General features: G+C 35.2%; 1 protein-coding gene across 1 annotated transcript; it reads left to right on the top strand.

Moving 5' to 3' along the window:
* Positions 1–438: 438 nt before the first annotated feature.
* LOC136975696 (protein anon-73B1) lies at positions 439–18,926 on the top strand. Its single transcript, XM_067270794.1, has 3 exons — positions 439–592; positions 10,529–10,679; positions 18,741–18,926. The coding sequence occupies exons 1-2, from the start codon at positions 482–484 to the stop codon at positions 10,646–10,648; spliced, it is 231 nt and encodes a 76-aa protein (XP_067126895.1). The 5' UTR covers positions 439–481; the 3' UTR covers positions 10,649–10,679; positions 18,741–18,926.
* The last annotated feature ends 1,379 nt before the right edge of the window (positions 18,927–20,305 follow it).

Below are 20,305 nucleotides of genomic sequence, written 5' to 3'. Positions count from 1 at the left end.
AGCTACTGGATATGGTTAAAAATTAAGACAGCATCGGCACAAGTATTCGAGATATTGCAGGTTCTGACAAGTAAAGAATTTTCAGTGTCATTCCACAAATAAGCTATATATTGATTATTGACAATCTGTGATATGCATAACAAGCAAAAATTTAAAAAACTAATAAGCATGTTTAAAATTAATAAATAAAAATGTATTCTGACAGTTTATGAGTTAATTATACTTTCCTATTTGCAAAATTTCCTCAACCTTAACACAAAATAAGAGAAAAGTGAACTTTTAACAAATTTGCGGGATTTCCCGGGTTAAAAAACAGCCGGGATTCCGTTAGAGAAACTCGAATTAGTATATCGACTCTGGGTTTACTCTTCGGATCGGGAGAAAAGGCCGACATTGCATATGCGCCACGGCGTAGAAGAAATTGACATTACTGTCTAGACGTTCGTATGCCCGACGGCAGGCGCGGTGGCGGAGCGTAAAGATGGCCGATGTGGTGGACGAGTTGCTTCGATACGGTCTCTTCTTCGGTGCCATTTTCCAGTTGATCTGCATAGCCGCTGTCGTCTTCATCCCTCCCAAAGAAGACGGAAGGGTAAGAAAGATGTCGACGTCCGTCAGAAAGAACCAGCGCTCTTTCTTCGCTTCGGGCTCCGGCCTTCCTTCACTGACAGGCCGGTTCGACCGTCGATCCTTTCTAAAATTCCGGATAGCGCTATCTAATAGTCGTTTCTAAATTAATTGGAGCGAGACGAGAATTGCAATGCCGAATTTTATATCTTTCGTCGTGTTTCGACTGCATTATGATGATTAAAAAAAAACGAGTCGTCTCTGGCGACGCTACTTTGTTAGAACAGCACCGACCGATCGGGATAAAAGTGAAAAGTCTCCGTTGTTTCTCGCCAGATGGCGACGTAATTGAGAAGCTACGGCACTGATGTGGTTTACAAATTCGCATTTGTTTTTAAATCGAATGAACTAGTTATAATTACGCTATATCTTATATATGTTCGGAAAAGCAAATGTAAATCAAATCGCTTTGCTCCGTGATTACGTAATAATAAATGTCTTCATGGTACACGAGCACAAACTGAATGCAGCGCGTATTTAATAAATACAGTCTGTTACAAAAGTATAGGAACACCATAAATTTTGTTTTTTCAAAATTTATTTTGAAATTATTACTGGAAATATTATTTTTTATCATCATTTTGGTTAATGTAACCCTTGGTGCCAAGATGGCGGCTCGTCTCTGATTCCTGCAAGGAAACAGTGGGATGCACGTTCTAACCTAACCTATTCTAATAAATTACCATAATTATCAGCAACCAAATTATTAGAATAGGTTAGGTTAGGTTAGAACGTGCATCCCACTGTTTCCTTGCAGGAATCAAAGATGAGCCACCATCTTGGCACCAAGGGTTACATTAACCATTATTTGAATTATTTTATCAAGTTTTTTTAATTTCATAAATCAGCATAATTTTTTTTTCCACAAATATTCATTTTTTGATGTGTTACAAAAGTATAGGTACACCAGGCCGGATGGCCGGACGGTCAAGGTTAGCAGCCTGCCACCCTGGGGGACCCAGGATCAAATCCAGACAGGTCAAAAAATCCCCCAGGAATTTTTTCAGGGGGGTGGTCCATCCGGATATGTTGATCCCTGTCCCTCACCACCCGGCCGCCCCATTGTGGACCTGGCCGAACCCATAATAGGCTTGCTATAAGAAGCCCTCTTAGTGCCCACTGGGCAGAAAGAGTTACAAAAAAAAAAAAAGTATAGGTACACCACCTAAAAGTCTCTTAAAAATTAATTTATCATAATAATAATTAAAAATATTACCACTATGTTAGATTTCATAATTTTTAACTGTCCTGGTGGCTTTTTTGAATGTTTTATTTAATGTTATATAAACATTTTCAACAATTCCTCGTGGAACTTTACTTTGGGAGCAAGAAATACATAAAATCTATTATTTGAGTGGTTTGGGCAAGTGTCTGAGGCAAATTGCTGCAGCTGTAAATAGATCTATGAATGCTATTCTAAATATTTTGCAACAAGGTTTGCAAATTACAGATAAAAAAGGAAGTCAGGACAGCATAAATGTTTAACATTCAAGGATGAGAGATAAATTTTGAAGCTTATAACTAATAAAAACATGTCAATGAAGCAAGCTGCTGCTGAATTACCAGTCAATGTATATTGTGCAACCGTTTGGAGAATGTTAAAAACAATGACAATGTAAAATATTTAAAAACAAAGTTGAAACCACCTTTAACAAATCAATGCGTTTAAACTGGGCTAAAGACAAGATGGGATGGACTGAATAATGGCAATAAATAATGTTTAGTGATGAGAAGAAGTTTAATTTAGATTGCCCTGATGGGTTTTCATATTATTGGCATGATTTAAGAAGAGAAAGCAGAGTTAAAATAAGCCTGCAACAAGGGTATGGGTCTGTAATGATTTGGGGGGGTTTGGATGGGGTGGTAAAACTGATTTAGCATCTGTTGACAAAAATATGATTAAATTTGGTGTATTAATTGGAGGTCATAAATGGAAGTTTCAACAAGATATTGAGGCATGAATGAGAGCATTATCAACTAAAAATTGTTTTAGAAAAGAAAATATTGATGTAATTGACTGGCCTTCACGAAGTCCAGATTTAAATCCCATTGAAAATTTATAGGGGATGTTAGCAACTATTGTTTATCAAAATAGGAAACAATATGAATTTGTAAATCAATTGAAAATTGCAATAATAGATGCGTGGGATGAAATTAAGGATGAACAATTAAAAAAATTAATAAACTCCATGCCTAACAGATTTTTCAAGTAATTGTAGCCAAAGGGTGAAACCAAATATTAAAAAAGTGTTTAAAATATATTTAAAAATTATTTTTATGTACTTTTAGAAAGTGTACCTATACTTTTGTAACACATCAAAAAATGAATATTTGTGGAAAAAAAAATTTATGCTGCTTTATGAAATGTAAAAAAACCTGATAAAATAATCAAAATAATGATAAAAATTAATTAATATTTCCAGTAATATTTTCAAAATAAATTTTGAAAAAACACAAAATTTATGATGTTCCAATACTTTTGTAATAGACTGTATATATACTGTACAGCAGGGGTGGCCAACTTTTGTGTACATAAGATCTACTTTTTATCGTAAAAATGTGTCGCGATTGACTTGTTGTCATAGGCATAGTCTAAGTGGGGAGGGGGAATTGCAAAATACATACTATGTTTATACACTGTTTCAGTACGAAGTGAACTCACTGCTTATGAGTCGAGTCATAACTGCATACATACAGTTGCGTTCGGTTACAAATATAATAGATTAAGTCAAGACATCGCTAGCGATCGACCAAAATTGGCTTGGCGATCGACTTGTTGGCCACCCCTGCTGTACAGTATGTGTGTCTGTGTAAAATTTTTTTTATATTTATGCATATTTAAAATTTACTACTGATAACTTTTGTTAGCTTTTTTTTTCTTCTTTTTTACTAAAGTGAGTAAAGAAATCATTTAACTAAAAATATAATATATATGAAACTTAATGAACATATTATATTAACTTAAAAAACAGTTAATTTATATTAGGGCTTATCATACCAGTTATCACGAATACAAAATTTATTAGATTCAATATACAGTTTCAATATAATCTTAATATATTGTACATATTGGTTTTTAACTTTTGTAAAAACTCCCTTTTTAACTTAATTTATTTTAGGGTTTATCACACCGGTTATCACAAATACAAAATGTATTAGATTCAATATACAATTAAGTACAAAGCACAATGAAACCTAATCAGTTTTTAATAAACCAAAAGTCCTTACTTTTGGTTTTGGTCACTTTGATGTAAGTAAAGAATAATAAATGCAGCACCTTTCTATTAAAAACACAAGGGGAAAAAAAACAAATTTATAAAAACTTTGCTAACATTCAAATCTTCAGGGTTATTTTGAATTCTAAATTAAAGCTGTTTTCATTAATTTTAGTATTAAAACTAAAAATTTAGTAATCTAAAACAAGACTAGTATTTACAACAATGAAATTGATTACTATTACGATTATTAAAAATCTCAAACAGTTAAACTGATTAGGAAAAAAGACCTAGCAGAAAAAACCCTTAATCAGTATAAAATTAATCACAGTTATCAATAGCTTTAAATTCCACAGCTATACACTGATCAACAAAGGTGAATCCTAGCTTGCTGTATCAGTTTGACAGTAGGTTTTTATACAATGTTAATTAGCATATTGAACATTCTTACAAAAAATAAAATGTTGCCTAACTAGTGTTTCTATTAATATCTGGTCTAAAAAATATAGAACAATATAATTTAATATTTTTAATCATATTTAAACCTTAATTTAATGGGATAAAATTCTATTAATTATGCAAATGAAGTTGCATAATTAATAGAACTAATTAATAGAACCGACACTATTTGTAATTATATTATTTACCCTTTTGTATTATTGTTAGCGTGTATCAGGTTTTGTTTTTTCCCCCCCTTTTTTTTCGTTTATACACCTTTTTGTCATGAATCGCATTTTGGATGTTGTGCCAACGTGTTGTGATTGGCTAGTTGCCGGATTACGTTGTGGATCACGGGACCTCGGGTAGAAAAGGGTATAAAGGTGCACTGCTACACGGGAGAAGGACCTTTTTTTTGGGGGGGTTTTCCTTGGAGTACGAGACATTCCATAAGCCAGGAAGGACAGAGTCTCGGAGAAGAGAATGAAGGTAAGAGCTGTCGCTATCTTTTGAGAAGGGTGACTGTTTGAGCATGAAGCGAGAGAGAGAAATCCATTTCCATCAGCAGCACAAGGACTAAGGGGGACAACTTCTGTGTTGATTTGTAATATACACTAAGAAGCATGTGTGTAGAGAGGCTTATTTTCAACGAACTGGCGCTCAACGATCAGCCCACGTGCAGATCAATCAATATATGGTGAAAGATATAGGCTATTGGATTGGAGTGGGAAAAAAAAAGGAAATAGCCCTCAACTGAATACGATCTCCTGTGTAACTATTGTAAATCACTAGTATATAAGTAACTAGTAGATAAGCCCGGCGTTGCTCGGGCAAAAAGTAACAATAGCAAAAATTATTACATTATAGCCAACCTTACCCATTTTTACAGAATGCAAGCATTAGGTTCCACCTGTTTCCAGACTAATTAGAGAATTTTTAGATGGATTTAAAAATATGTTCGATTTTCCACAAAAACTGCATCTGTGCCTGTAAATCTTGCACATCGCTTTCTCTTAACACTCCCATTGTTAAGGAATACATTATTATTTCATCCCCATGTCCACTTCCTATTCAGATATTGTTAAGGAATACACGTTCTGGGATGTTCCTGAACGTTCCAGAACAATCTGGAATGTTGTGGAATACTCTCAAATGTTCTGGACTGTTCTAGAAATTTCTAGAGGGCAAAACTTCCAGCCCTTATAACTTGAACAGCGCGCTCTTCAGGTAAAAACGGGAACCTTCTTCACTGTTTGTTTTTATTCACTCACTGCACTACTTTGGAATTTTCACTTCTTTTTCGGTTCTTTCCTTTGTCACTGTTTGATGACAAGAAAATGATGTTTGAACCCATGACGGATCTTGCTTTATACCCCCACCAATGGGTAGTCCCACCCATACAAAAAAGGCTTTGAATGGTCCACAATGTTCCAGAACATTCCACAACATTCCAGAGTGTTCTGGAATGTTCCACAATGATCTGGAATGTTCCAGCACATTCTGGAATGTTGTGGAATGCTCTCGAATACTCTCAAATGTTCTGGACTGTTCTAGAAATTTCTAGAGGGCAAAACTTCCAGCCCTTATATCTTTAACAGCATGCCCTTCAGGTAAAAACAGGAACCTTCTTCATGGATGGGGATAGAGGGCTACCACACCATATAACTTCCTTGATCGTACCAGGACTTGTTTTTGAGTTTTAGCAGCATGCACATTGTACACTTACTTTTATAATATATATTGATTAGTGTGTTTTAGTTATAGAACCGTTCAATTTCTTTGTTACTGCTACCATTGTAACTTTATTACAACTCACTTAGGTGGGTATGTTTGATGCTTTGTTAAAGAATATATTAGTATTGTATAACAAGGAATTGTGTGCTTCTCCTTTTATTTTTGTTGGCCTTTATTTTTCTTTTACCTCTCCCCAACCAGTATACTTTGGTAAGCTTTCAGATCTACAAAGTATTATTTGGAAAGTGTTTAGATAGCAGTTTAGGTTTAATGTAACTCAGCACTCAAAATTACTGAAAAAAAAGGAAAATTAAACAAATCAACTAACTAAATATAACCTTAAATAAAAATCTTTCTGCCTCCCAAACGCTTCTTATTTTTCAGATATGTAGAGAGAGAGTACTCACTGGAATGTCAAATTCTTTCTTAATTTCTGATTATTCTTTTTGCTTTGTCCACAATCATTATGACAGATACCTTTTCTGCTATCAACAAAATTTTTACTTTTCTTGTTTGCCATTTTTATCTACTTTGAAATAAAAATCGTCAAAATACAAATTAACTGGTAAAATCAGTGAGGAAAATGTTAAAACATGATTTAGTGTCTTTTTTTCCTGATTATAACTTATTTAAATTAGATAATTCTTGAAAATTCTGTAATTCTGAATCAGCAGATGTGCAGGAACTGTATTGGTAATTCAATAATCAAAACATAAGGTTTAATTATATTAATTTTGGTTGATTATATACATTAATAGATACATTTTGGGTTGTTAGATGCATTTTACAGCCTCTGTTCAATAACTAAAATTATTAATTACTAGGTATAAGTACAAAATTAATAAAAAATAAAAATAACAACAACAAACATAATAGTAATATTTTATTTTTGTATTGAATGAACTCTCTCCTTAAATACAAACATAACATGGAATATATTTCACACCGATATGTTAGGCAAATAATAACTGATACCTCAGACTCAGATGTTTTATGCCTATCGTAATGGGCCATTAGTATTTAAAAGTAAACTTTGTGTTGTTCTAAAACGTAACCACTTTGTGGCTAACTTATGTACTTTTCCCTGAACTACTCACAATCAAGAGATGATGTCATATTATCTTTTGGTGATTAGTATTCCTTAATGTGTCAGATTTCCTTTATGCAAAATTTTCTTGCCTTGCTAAGTGCTCTTTAAATTTCCTTTTGTGTATGTCATTTTCATGGTGTAAAATTTTTATCTATTGTGCAATCTGTCTGTCTGTGTGATGATACTGTGGTGATTGTTTTTTTAAGACATATAGTGGCATCTTGTTCTTGTAATCTATTATCTAGAGTTCTACTTGTTTCTCCTATGTAACAATATAGAGGTTGGCATGTACTGTACATTGTAAACTGTAAACAATACCTGCATTATCTGTTGTTTTCCTTTTTAATTTTTGTACCACTCTTGTGAAAAATTTTGTGAAATGTTTTGTTTTATTTCATAATGTAGGCATTATACATCTATTAAATTTCTGCATTTTATTTAAGCATTTTTCAAAAATACTTTTCATATAAGGCAATTTCATGTAGACTACTTCCTTTTTAATATTTTTTTATATTTTTATTTCTGTGAAGAAGGAAACGATTATGGAAGCCTGATATTGAAGAAATGATATACTTATTTAATAAATATTTTTCAATATATAATACAAGCTGTAATGAAAACACCTTGTATTATATCTTGTTTATATGTCATGTAAAAATTTGCATACATTATGGAATTAAGGAATTCTTTTTAGTTTTCATTGAGCAGTTTGAATGGAAATCTATTGGTTTTTTAAATAATACAAGTTTTTTCAAACATATATGTGAAACTAGTTGGTTTACTTAAGGTTGTGATATCCAAGAGATTTAATTTATTCCCACTTTCTTCTATTGCTATCTATGTCACCCAGAAATTAATGCCAAGTTTTGCTGCAAAAGTGAGCCTACAGGGCCAAGTTTAGTACTGTATTTTTCTTTGTTAAAACCTCCATATGGCATATCTTCTCATTAAAACTGGAGTAATTGTTCTCCGTGATAAAGAGCAGAGCCTCACAGATATCCAGAACTTGTGTAGTAAAACCTTCTCATATGAGTAAGGAGTTAGTGTGCATGAATGCATTGAATAGGGCACAGAAGGACATAATGTGACGATATTCATTTTATATAGGTTGTAAGCACTTGTGGGCGAAGCACCTAGGGTTGCAGTTATTGCTGCCTTAGCCTCGATGGATGAAGGTGTGACACAAGGGGAAGGAGGAAGCAGCTTAGCAAGGCCTTTTTCTAGGTGGTAGGTGGGGTGGGACCTCTTATTGACCAGCAGCCTGAAGGGCCAGCCTGTTTTGTGTCTTAGCCTCAAAGAATAGCCTGGTCAAGCAACATTGGAGGGAGGGTCCAAGGCCATAGTTAAATCACGGAACACTATTTTCTTTGTCTTCCTTAAAACAGCTGGTGTTGGATTCTCTCATAGAATCACAGTGTGAGACTGGTTGGCAGCTCTATGAAGAAAATCCTCCTCCTTGCATAGCACAAACTTTTTATCCTTGTCTGAGACTATGAGCTTCGTATTGGCAGTGGACAAGTAATGATTCATAGTTCGGCTGCTTGTTTGATTTTTGGCACTGATAGAAGTTTTGTTTTGCAGTGGCCAGTGTTGAGATAACTGAGAGTTCTACTTGTAGGTACTTGGACCCTGCTTGACAGTTCCTGCTTGACAGTCCTGAGTGGCACCAAGGATGCTGGAACTAACTCCAAGGTGCCTGAACCATGAGAAGGGGGATGAACTTAGGGCCCCAGAAATATAGCCTTCTAGAACTATACAGGAATAGGCTCTCCTGTATAGTTATAGAAAGGAACCGGCAACACCTCGTTACATTGTTTACGTGTAGATTGAAGGAACCACTGAAATTTCTTATCCAGTTTTATCTTTATTGCTTGTGTGAAGCTCGAGGCAACACTGTGCAATTTGCCAAGCTGATCATAGAGAGACACCAAGTCACAGAATTTGATAATGCATAGATGGGCCACATATAAATCAAGCTCAACCTCTGCTGGACACTTATGTTTGTTTCTGATTAACTTTGCAAGAAGGGATTTTTCCACACCAGCTAGCACACAACATAAACACAAAGGAAATGCTTTGTAATTGAGGGTATTACAGTTAGGTATCACCTTATGTCTTCTGCACTTCAACAGAAAAAGCAGCTGGGTATGTAATTTATGCCACAGTTTTTCCAGCTTCAACATGGAATAGAACATCAATTTTTTTTTTTTGGAATTTATCTCATAAAATAATGTAAAAACATGCAGTTGAGTCTGCATAAGTCAACACCCCAAGGGGAAGTGGAAATGTGTCGAGTTATCCGATATAATGACTAAAACGAAGTTGAAAAAAACCACAAAACTACAATTAGGAAAATACAGTAGTGCAATGTACCTCTCTGACCATCCATCACTGGCAATAAAGTTGGTTTTCACTCCAAGTACACTCAAACCTGTTTTTGTGCGGTCTTTTTTTGTGCGATTTTTTATACATGCAATGTGTTTTGTGCAATTATTTTTGTGCAGTATACCAATTTGATTGAAATTCATATACTGCACACAAAAAATCACACAAAACAAATCGCACAAAAATAGACCGCACAAAAACAGGCTTGAGTGTACCTCAGTGATTTCCATCGCTTTTGTTTCAGTATCAGCCCCAAAACAGGAAGATTCAATGAACAAATTTGCTTTAGCCAATGTACCAGAGCATCTTCGACATCTTTGTATGATGACTTTCTCTGGTGTTTTCGAGAGCTGAAATGAAGACCCAAGAAAAATTTCTTAATTTCCTCTTTTTTCTTCATAATCCCCACCAATGTTGTTCTTGAAAGGTTTTCTTGTTTTGCAAATTTGGCTTGCAAAATTTTATTACATTCAAGTTCAGATACAAGGTCATATTTTTCCTTCAGCATATGCATTGCTAGGTTTTGAATACTCATTTCTGATGGAAATGTGAAACATGGGTTACAAATAACACATGTTTGAAAGCTGAGAAAATGCAAAATCGGATTCTGCTGTGGCATTAATTAAACAGTGTTGAGTAAACCATAGTTTAACATTAATGCCTATGTAAGTCGGCTGGGACTGCAGGAAACTGACTACTTAACCTATGATGTTTAGTTATACCTATGACGACTTATGAGGACTCAACTGTAGTATGGAATTCACACCAATGCACTTACCTGAGAGAAAAAGAATAAGTCAACAGAAAATGGCAGTCATTTTAAAAATGTTTTCAAAAATTTTATGTTAAAAGTTTGTATTCTGTTCAATTAACATTGTTCCAATTCTGTACTTCAAAAGTTTTATTCTGAAAAAGTGTTCCATTTCAGTTGCCTGATAACAATATTTATATCAATATCGAAAGCGCTAGCAAATGAATTAAAAATTATTTGGCTGAAATACTTAATATACATGTACTAACTATATTTTGTTATTTTTAGGATGGTGGTGATTCAAGCGATGACGATACTTCAACAGAGGGTCAGACTCATCAACCTTCTCATAGACATCACACGCATCATCCAAGCCGTCGCAGTCGTCAAGAAAAAAAAGAAACGTAGATGAGATATATTGATTTCTTTTTTATCCAAGGTGAATTGGCAAGTTTATTAATATTAATAACAACTATAATTTTGAAAAATTTTCTTAGGTATATTAAATTTGTATTCTGAACAAAAATTTATTAATAGATTTTCTATTAATAAATAAAACATTAAGTTGTTGGGTTGCAATTTGAAAAAATTGTAAATCTATAAATTCCCAATGTCACCTGTTTGGCCTTCCTTAATCTTGAGAATGATGTTTAGATAAATGAAATTCAAGAGCAGACATGGAAAGCTTAGTGGTAGGAGGCCTTGATTAACCATATACAAACTTCTAGTGCAAATTGGAAGTCATTTTATTTCAATTAAAACATTTCTTCTGAAAGGAGTTAGATCAGGGATGGGAAACCTGCGGCCTTTTGGGCCAACAAGTGTGGCCTTCTGCAGCCTGTGATGTAAACATTCATATATATTTTTTAAGACCTTTATTTTTTTTATAGTTATTATACATAAATTTACAATACATACATGCATATATAGATTGTCTTTCTTTTATTACATAACTTTCAAATTACTTAACGGCCTAAGCCTAGGGATAAAATGACAAAAACAATTTCAATGCGGCCTCTATAAGAGACGATGAATTGTAATGTGGCCTTCATGAACAGAAAGGTTCCCCACCCCTGAGTTAGATACATGACTGGCACAATTCCATTACTAATGGAAAAGTATGATGCATCGGCAAGACACTACAATACTAATTTGAGGTGGTAAGCATATATTTTAAATTAAATAAATTAAAAAATGGTTAAAAATTGCAGCCTGAAATTGTGAGAATGTCACAATAAATAATTGCTTGGGTCTACAATACAATATATTTTATTTGAGTGTACATAGTACATACAGTACCAGTAATGCAAAAGCATAGCTGGTTATGTAGACAAGATTTACAATGTAATCGGATATTTACATGATATATACATTATAGCAATAGCTTATGATTAGAGTTTACATAGCAAGCACAACAATATATATGAGATACAATGATTAGGTATGGAAAGTATTAACAGTATGATAAGACACATATAGAGAACCATTTAGTGTAGCATGCAATGAAATATTTACATATTAGACACGATGCACGTAACAATCATTAGGAAACACATACGTGTTGTTTGTAGAACAGTACTCGAAAAAGAAGACGAGAGCCTGGTGGCGGCGGGTTACCGCCTCAGACAAGGGACCTTGCTGAGTCTGTAGTAGGTGTAATTAGGTCCTTGAATAAATTATAATTGTGCTGCTTCAGGAGGGGCACAGGCACCTCCTGAATGTCCCTATGCTCTTCAACAGAGGTACAAAGGAAGTGCCTCTCTTTCTGTAAGCTTAGGCAATCGAAGATGTAGTGGTTGATGCCATCCAGTATATTGCAGATATCACATAAATTAGTCTGAAATAGTTTGAACCGATGTAGATAAGAGTAAAAACACCCATGTCCGATCAGGAACTGGGTGAGAAAGTGGTCCATGTGAACCCAGTTGTTGTGTAGATAGTCCTCGATAACTGGGATAAAGTTGAATGTAATGTGGTTGTGGTCTTTGATCCAGATGGCTTGCCACTTGTCAATAGCATCCTGCTTAAGCTTGCTCTTGATGTATTTAATGGGAATTTTATTGTAATCAGAATGCAGACCAGTGTTTTGGGCTGCTGATTTGGCAACCGCATGTCCACCCATTCATTACCCACTGTGCCAACGTGTGCTTTTGTCCATTTGAAATAATACTTGGAGGAGCCCATGACCTCCTGTAAGATGTCGTGAGCAATGGGATGGTGGGTTGGACTTTGCAGGAGAAGTAAAGCTAAGGAGCAGTCAGTATAGATCAGGGATGGGCAACCTTTTTCTATGTAAGGGCTGCATTTTAAGACTTTTGAACTGATGCGGGCCACATACAAGAGAAAGAGAAAAAAAAATGTTGGTAAATCAGAATTATTTATTTATATATAATTATAAATTAGCATAGGTATACTTAATTTAGCTTCTGGAACTGATGTAAACATCATATATTGGAAACATTTGGTTAAATATTTGTCACTGCTAGTTTTAAATTAGTTTCCATGTGTCTGTTAGCCGGTTTCTTGTTTTAATTTTTACTAAATTCATTGCAGGAAAAACTATTCACATACATAAGTTGTAAAAATAACATTTGAATTTTTGCTGCATACTTCCTTAAGCTGGGAAATTGATATATTTATTCACATTTTATGCATCGCGGGCCGCAAAATAAATGAATGCGGGCCGCAGGTTGCCCATTCCTGATATAGATGGAGAGATGCTGGTCGTTGAATTTGTTGTTACACCACTGTAATGCCTTAAAGATGGCAAACAGCTCCGCTTGGAATGCGATGCAGCAGGGGTGGAGCCTAAAACTGCCCGAGTGAATTTCCTCCGCGTGATGGTAAACAACGAAGCTGCTGCCAACTCCCGAATCCTGCCTGGAGCCATCAGTGAATACTTTTAAATCTGTGTGCTCGTCACTGTTGATGTACAGTACATTGCTGGAAGCTGATATGGGCAGATGAAATCCTTGTAACTTATTGGATTTTTGATATAGCTTGTGTGAGTAGAGTGACCTATTAAGGTCACACTGCTCTCCCTGAGAGCGCTCCAGATTTGGGCATAATTTACAATGAAGAGGTATATAGGGGATTTCTTTGTGATTACCTGTAAACTCGAGGTGGGGCAGGTTCTGTATCCTTTAGTGATATATAACAATGCCCTCCTTTGCGAAGCCAAGAGCTTCCTTTTGATGTGAGATTTCCCCGTAGAAGCGGCCCACACTCTACAGGCGTAGGTGGTATGTACACCATGTCATAAATGGTGGCCATAGACTTAGAGTCCAGTCCCCAAGTATTCTTAGCAAATCGAGCCAGGCTTTGAAAAATCCTGCCAGTGGTATTGGTAATGTATTCAATATGGTCGGTCCATAGGAGCTTGTGATAGAGTATAATTTCTAGATATTTAAGTGTCTTCGTTATCTTAATGGACCTATTCCCTATTTTGATAGTAGGCACCCTCTTGTAGAGGTGCCTTTTCCTAGGTTTGGTAAAAATGATGCCTTGTGTCTTGTAGAAAAAATAAAAGTAAACTCATGCCAAAAATGTATATACTTCTGATAAATAGCACTGAGTCAGCGTTAACGTAAATTCTTGTGTCTTGTTGGGGTTAAAGCACAATTTGTGCCTTTTTCCCTATGCTCAATGTTCTGGAGGATGCTGTTACCCGTAGTCTCCAGCCTTGCTCTGGAGTTAGCCCTGACGAGGATGAACACGTCATCCACATAGGCAGCAATGTAGTCTTGCCTGAAGTTTTGTGTAAGGAAGCTATCGAAAAGCACATTCCAAATGAGAGGGCCACAGACAGAACCCTGAGGGCACCCTCTGGTGATGGAATGCACAAAGTTGTTGTTACCAGATTGAATTACAGCCTTTCGGTTTGAGAGGTAATCTCTAAGAATATTGTAGATACTAGCATCCCCTGTTGCGGCCTCGCCTGCTCTTATATACATATAGAACTTTGAAAATTTGAAGTAATTGTTCATTAATTATTTTTGGGTGATCAATGTGTAGTATTGCAATAGAGTATTGCAAAATATAAAAGCATAATACTTCTAAATAAGTTATATTTTGAGTTTTGTCACCTGTTGGTATCAAAATTATTTGATTGTTATGATTTCCAGTTCTGGAAAGCCCTACATACAATTGGCCATGGGAGAAACTCTCCGTACGAAGATCCACTCCAATGTGTTGGAATGTTTGGCCTTGAGATTTGTTAATTGTAATAGCAAAAGAAACTTTAATTGGAAATTGTAAACGCTTAAATTGAAATGGTAGATCGGTAGGAATCCCAATGATTCTACCGATTCCTACAAACCAAATGCAATTTCCCCAGTTGCTGGTCCAGTGAGAATTATAGCTTCAATGATGTCACACATAGCTGTAATTTGTAACCTGGTACCATTACAGAGATTGGGAAATTTAATATTATATAACAATATAATTAGAGTACCAATTTTTAATTTTAATTTGTGGTTGGAATCCAGATGGGCTGAGATCATTAAGAAACTCTTGTGGATAATGTCCAGGAGTTTCATCATACCATTTTTTGACAAAACAATGATCACATATTTTTGATCATTTTACCTATTTGACCCTCTTTCATATCCAAATAGTCATTTTCAGGATGATAATCAAAAGCTGATTTGAAACCTAAAAAATTCCTTGCAATACGCATTTGATTTTGAGCCGAATAAATTTGTTGCTCTTTCAGTCTTTGAGACCACTCTGCTGTAGATTCACGTTGTCTACGATTATGATCAAAAATATTCATTTGAGATAAATCCAATAACTATTTCAAATATTTTGTACAATTACCTGCAGAAATTAACGCATAATGATTCGAAAACCTGCCATAAGTACACATACTACCATCAAGCATGATGACGTCACTTTTTTAATTCCTCGAAGATTTTGCTAATTAACTAATTATAATTTAATGTCAGTTCTTCAAATATAACAGTAAACTTCAATATAATAGACTTTTCGTATAGACAGAAAGTAATAATTCATGTGTCGCCATCTAGTGGAGAGAGAGACAAATAAACAGACAAAAATCCATTAAAGTTTTATTTAATTAATAATAGCGAGGTTGAGGCCAAAGTTTCCAATGCAAAAACGTGTACATCAACGTTCAGCGCCACTTTCCTGTAAGCCTAGAAGTTTGACAATGGCCTTTGGAATGCGAGCATGATTCCACTGACTTTCCAAACACCATTGTCAAACTTCTAGGCTTACAGGAAGGCGGTGCTGAATGTCCGACGTACACGTTTTTGCATTTAAAACTTTGGCCTCAACCTCGCTAATAAATCTGAAAGTTTGATTAGTGGTAAACATTCTGGGGATCATAAAGATGCGTACAGTTAAAATTTGGTAACAATTTGTTCAGTAGTTTTCACGGTTAGTGGTTACAAATGAAAAGTATGTTGTCTCTATATAGTAGTATAGATTAGCTGGACAGTTGAAAGTACAGAGCTGATGGAGCACTAGCGGCCACCAGGCAGAGTTGAAGGCTTTGCTAATGTCCAAGCTAATGCCCAACATGTACAGTACCTGCTATTTTGAAGTTGGGAAGAAATGTTGATGACGTCATTAATTGTGGACGTGGTGGACATTTGCTTCCTGAATCCATATTGATTGTTGTTAAGCTTATTATTTACTTCAAGATGCCAGTTTAGCCTCTCGGTCAGGAGTTTCTCTAACACTTTTCCCATCACTGGGAGAAGCAAAGTAGGCCTCACACTACCATCTTTCTTTGGTATAGTTACCAGTTTGGCAATTTTCCAACACTGGGGAAGTGCTGTGCCTGAGACAGTTGTTATAAATATCGCTAAGGATGTCGGGATGTCTTGCCCAGATAGCCTGGACAATGTCGGCAGTGATGTCGTCAATCCCTGGGGCCTTTTTCTTGCTGAGCCGATTGATGATGATGTTAATCTCTGTAAATGAAAAGGATGGGTTCTCGCTGGTTGGCCAGGGGGTGTCCTGCTCAGCTCAAATGCCTTGTGCCAACCATCATTGTCCAATTCAGTATCGTCAACACAAAGCTGGTGAAATTGTGCATTGATAGTGGTGCTGAGATCCTGTGTGTAGACATCACCAGTCTGGATGGTGCTAATGGCCTTGTTCGTTCTAAGTTCATTGGTGGCTAACTTAGGAAGAGAATTGAATCCGAATACACATTTAGCTTTCATAGATTATACCAAAGCTTTTGACACGATAAAAAGACCCAAACTTTTTGACATCCTACAAAACAGAAACATACCAAATATTTTACTTCAAAATATGTGCAATATTTATGAAAATAATACCATACAACTTAAGTTCAACAATGCCACTTCAGAATATAGAAGAATAAATCAAGAAGACAAGGATATCCACTGATATGGATGACATAATACATCAATGGCAGGAAGAATATACATTAGGAGTTCAGCTTCCAAACAATATAAAATTCAATACCACGCCATTTGCTGATGATCAGGTGGTTATTGCTAATTCTAAAGATAATTTACAAAAAGGTTTATTTGCCTTAAATAAAATTTCAAAAGAATACGGCATGAAAATTTCAACTGCTAAAACCAAAGTAATGGCATTTAGAGACATAGAGCCAATACGCAGCAAAATCGTAATTGATAATACAACTTTAGAGCAAGTTAATAATTTCCTTTATCTAGGACTCAATATTTCCTATGAAAGTGAGAATGACATAAATAATAAGCTCACAAAATTTCTACAAATATTAGGAATTATAAATAATACTCTAAAACCACTCCTTGTACAAAAACACTCCCGACTGAAATTATATAAAACTCTGGCTGTACCGACTCTGTTGTACGATAGTGAAATCTGGGTTCTAAAGAAAGATATCACAAGATTACAGGCAGCCGAAATGAGGTTTATGAGCCGAACTGCTGGATATACACGCTCCTGGATTATCGTCGAAATGAGGATATTTTGGAGGAACTCCACACGAGACCATTAATTGAAAAACTCTCAACATATAGAGGAAAACGACGACCTGGACGTCCACAAAAACGACTCCTAGATCCTGTCTAGCTGAGACCGAAACGGGTCAACATGGCCTAAATTTGTGAATGCTGTATGATGATGATTAACAATCACAATTAAAGTGCCGTTTTACGCGTTAATATTAATTTTGGTTAAACCAGGACGTTTTCTTTTTGCAAAGTATCGTCCTCATCTCGAGGACGATCTTTTCATCTTTTTTGTCGATCTCGATCAGAATCGGCACATTTTTTTATTTTTATCATAAAATTTTTTTATGGGTGACGAAATAAACGCATGTTATTAATGGAAAATTTGTTTTAGCGGGTCGCGGTTATTCGGTCCAGTACCGAGAGACTTTTCCAAAATTTGTGTTCGAGTACTCAGATACCGCGGTATTTCGTTCGTCAATTTTACGAATGATTACTTACCTAAAATGTTTACATAAACTTTACTTATTTTATAAAACAAAACACAGCGAGTCTTAATGGCTAAATTCTGAAAGCAATGACGACATCAGGTCGATAGTGCAATTTTTTCTTCATCCTCCTAACTTTCCTATCTGTTTTCATTAAAGTAGACCCAACGAAAGGCTGAAAATAATTGAAAATTTCAATATTCTACAGTCCGTGAGCAACAGGCGTACTTACCGAAATAAAAAAAAAAAAAAAAATCGAATAACGAAGTTTATACTTAAATGTTTTGAAATTTTGTTCGGGGATTTCCGAAACTGTTGTACGAGGGATGCCTGTAATTAAATGTAAATATGTAATTGGTTTTTATTTGCATTTTTTCAATTAAAAAATGCAGCAACGAGTTGCATAACTTTCTTGGTAAAAAACACTAAGGATAAAATTGTGTGACTGTCATTGAGTTTATTTTAAAAACTTTTTGTATTATTATATTAATAAAATGGCAAAAAATTACTTTTGATATTCCGATATCGAAATTAATACATCCCGAGATATTAAACAAAACAAAAAAAAAGTTAAATAGTAGTTGCGCGAGGACACATACACATGCCCTCGCGCAACTACTATTTAACGTTTTTGGATTTGGATCTCAAGATGTGGAGATTTCAAAACCCGGCCAGTCGAATTCGAGTCAATTCTAATACTTTCTCAGCTGATATAGCTTACTTAACAGACGGGAAAGTAATCGTCTAATTTTTTGGTTTTATAAACACGATCTGCATTAACAACAACTCCGATAACGTAACGGTTTTGAGGAAAGCATCCCCGTTGTTAAACGAGGTATTACCGTATACGTTTTGCAAGAGATGTGTTTTATGTTGGAAGTCAATGCATCCTTCCAGTATGCCGCTCTTACACGTTTGTCCTATCGAAAGCGTGCACTTTTGAACATTTACGAGTAAATTGATTTAATTATGCTTTTTTCCCGTTTTTATCTTGGATATACGTCGATAAATATTTTTAAAGAAATTAATCATTTGACTAACGAGAAGAAATTGTCGAAGTTTTTTCTCTTTCAGGAGCAGTCGAAGAGATTCCGGTAGATCCGCCTGCCACTCCTACCGCGTCGTCGGCGGACCGGCAGAAGTACTTCCAACCATTCGCTGCAGCGGTCTGCCAAACCGACGGAAAGGACTTTATTCTAATTTATGCCTTTTTATATTTACATTCTTTGATTTTTAGTAAATAAACACCGGAAAGGTGAACTTATTGTTTTCGTTTCCTTTTTTTTTTTTTTTTTTTTTTTTTGACTAATTTCATTTCTCCGAGTTTGCAATTTGGGCGGGTGAATGAGGGGCGGCACGAGGTTAAATCACCGGAAATAGATTTTTATCACACCGATCGGTCGGTTTAAAAATTCTACGTTAACATTTGCAGAATATTCTTTAAATAAGACATTTTTAGACTTCTCTTGTTTCTCGTGCCAAAGAGGACAGACAGCGAAGACTTATCTAAAGAACACGCGCAAGTTGCCAACCTCGAGAAAATTATCGTATCGCCAGGATCAAGGTCTGTTACACTTACGCCCTCTATGCGTAAAAGTTTTAACTAGGTTCCCCTACGTCAGAAACTCTTGACCTTTATTTGTGACACATGGGATCTAAAATTTTTTTTATAGTTATTTTACGACGAGGTTTTCACGATTCTCCTTGTGCAAAACTAACCTGTAAATGGGCATAATCTAAAATCACTTTATTCATGCAATTTCAACATATGCAATATTAACAAAAACTGTATGAAATACCAGTGGCGGGCAGTGACATTTGATAATAGTGAAGCTGTGCGGGCCCTGGATAGAATCATTGGAAGCGTTATACGATATTTTGATGCGTAGCATCCACCGGCTAACCCCGTGAGGTTGGTGTTCTGTAAAGCGCATGCGTGAATGCGTATAATCTGGCTGTTCTACATTCAAATATTTTCGCCGTGGAAGCTGTCCAGTATTCGACGATACGGCGCTTCCATTGGGAATATGCGTATACGAATTTATATTCGAATATACAATAGCAATCTTATCGTTTTTCGCATGTATATGTTACAGTAAAAACCCGTTTTTAGTGAAAACGCGTTTTAACTAGTTGAAACTAGTTTTTACTGGATGTCATTGTTAAAACTAGAATTTACTGCTAGTCAAAAATGAATCTGAGTTAAAACTAGTTTTAACTAGACAAAACGGGTTTTAACAAAATGGCTTAGTAAAAACTGTTTCAACCAAGGTCATTCAGCTAACACGTTCCTATAGTGTATGATGAATTTCGTATCGCTTTAAAAGTTAAAAAGTTAATGTTTTGTCTAGTTTATACTAGACAAAACATTAACTTTAACATATAACCCGTTTTGTCTAGTTAAAACTAGAATTTACTACTGTACATGTTTTGATTTTAGATAAACTAAAATCAAAACATGTACAGTAGTAAATTCTAGTTTTAACTAGACAAAACGGGTTATAACAATGACATCTAGTAAAAACTAGTTTCAACTAGTTAAAACGCGTTTTCACTAAAAACGGGTTTTTACTATAACATATAAATTTCTAATAAAATACATAATGCGGTTATAATAAAATATTAATTTTAATTAATTC

This window comes from Centruroides vittatus, unplaced genomic scaffold (genome assembly GCF_030686945.1).
Source record: "Centruroides vittatus isolate TY-2023 unplaced genomic scaffold, ASM3068694v2 contig_377, whole genome shotgun sequence".
NCBI lineage: Eukaryota > Metazoa > Arthropoda > Arachnida > Scorpiones > Buthidae > Centruroides > Centruroides vittatus.
This window is presented reverse-complemented; position numbering and strand designations above follow the sequence as displayed.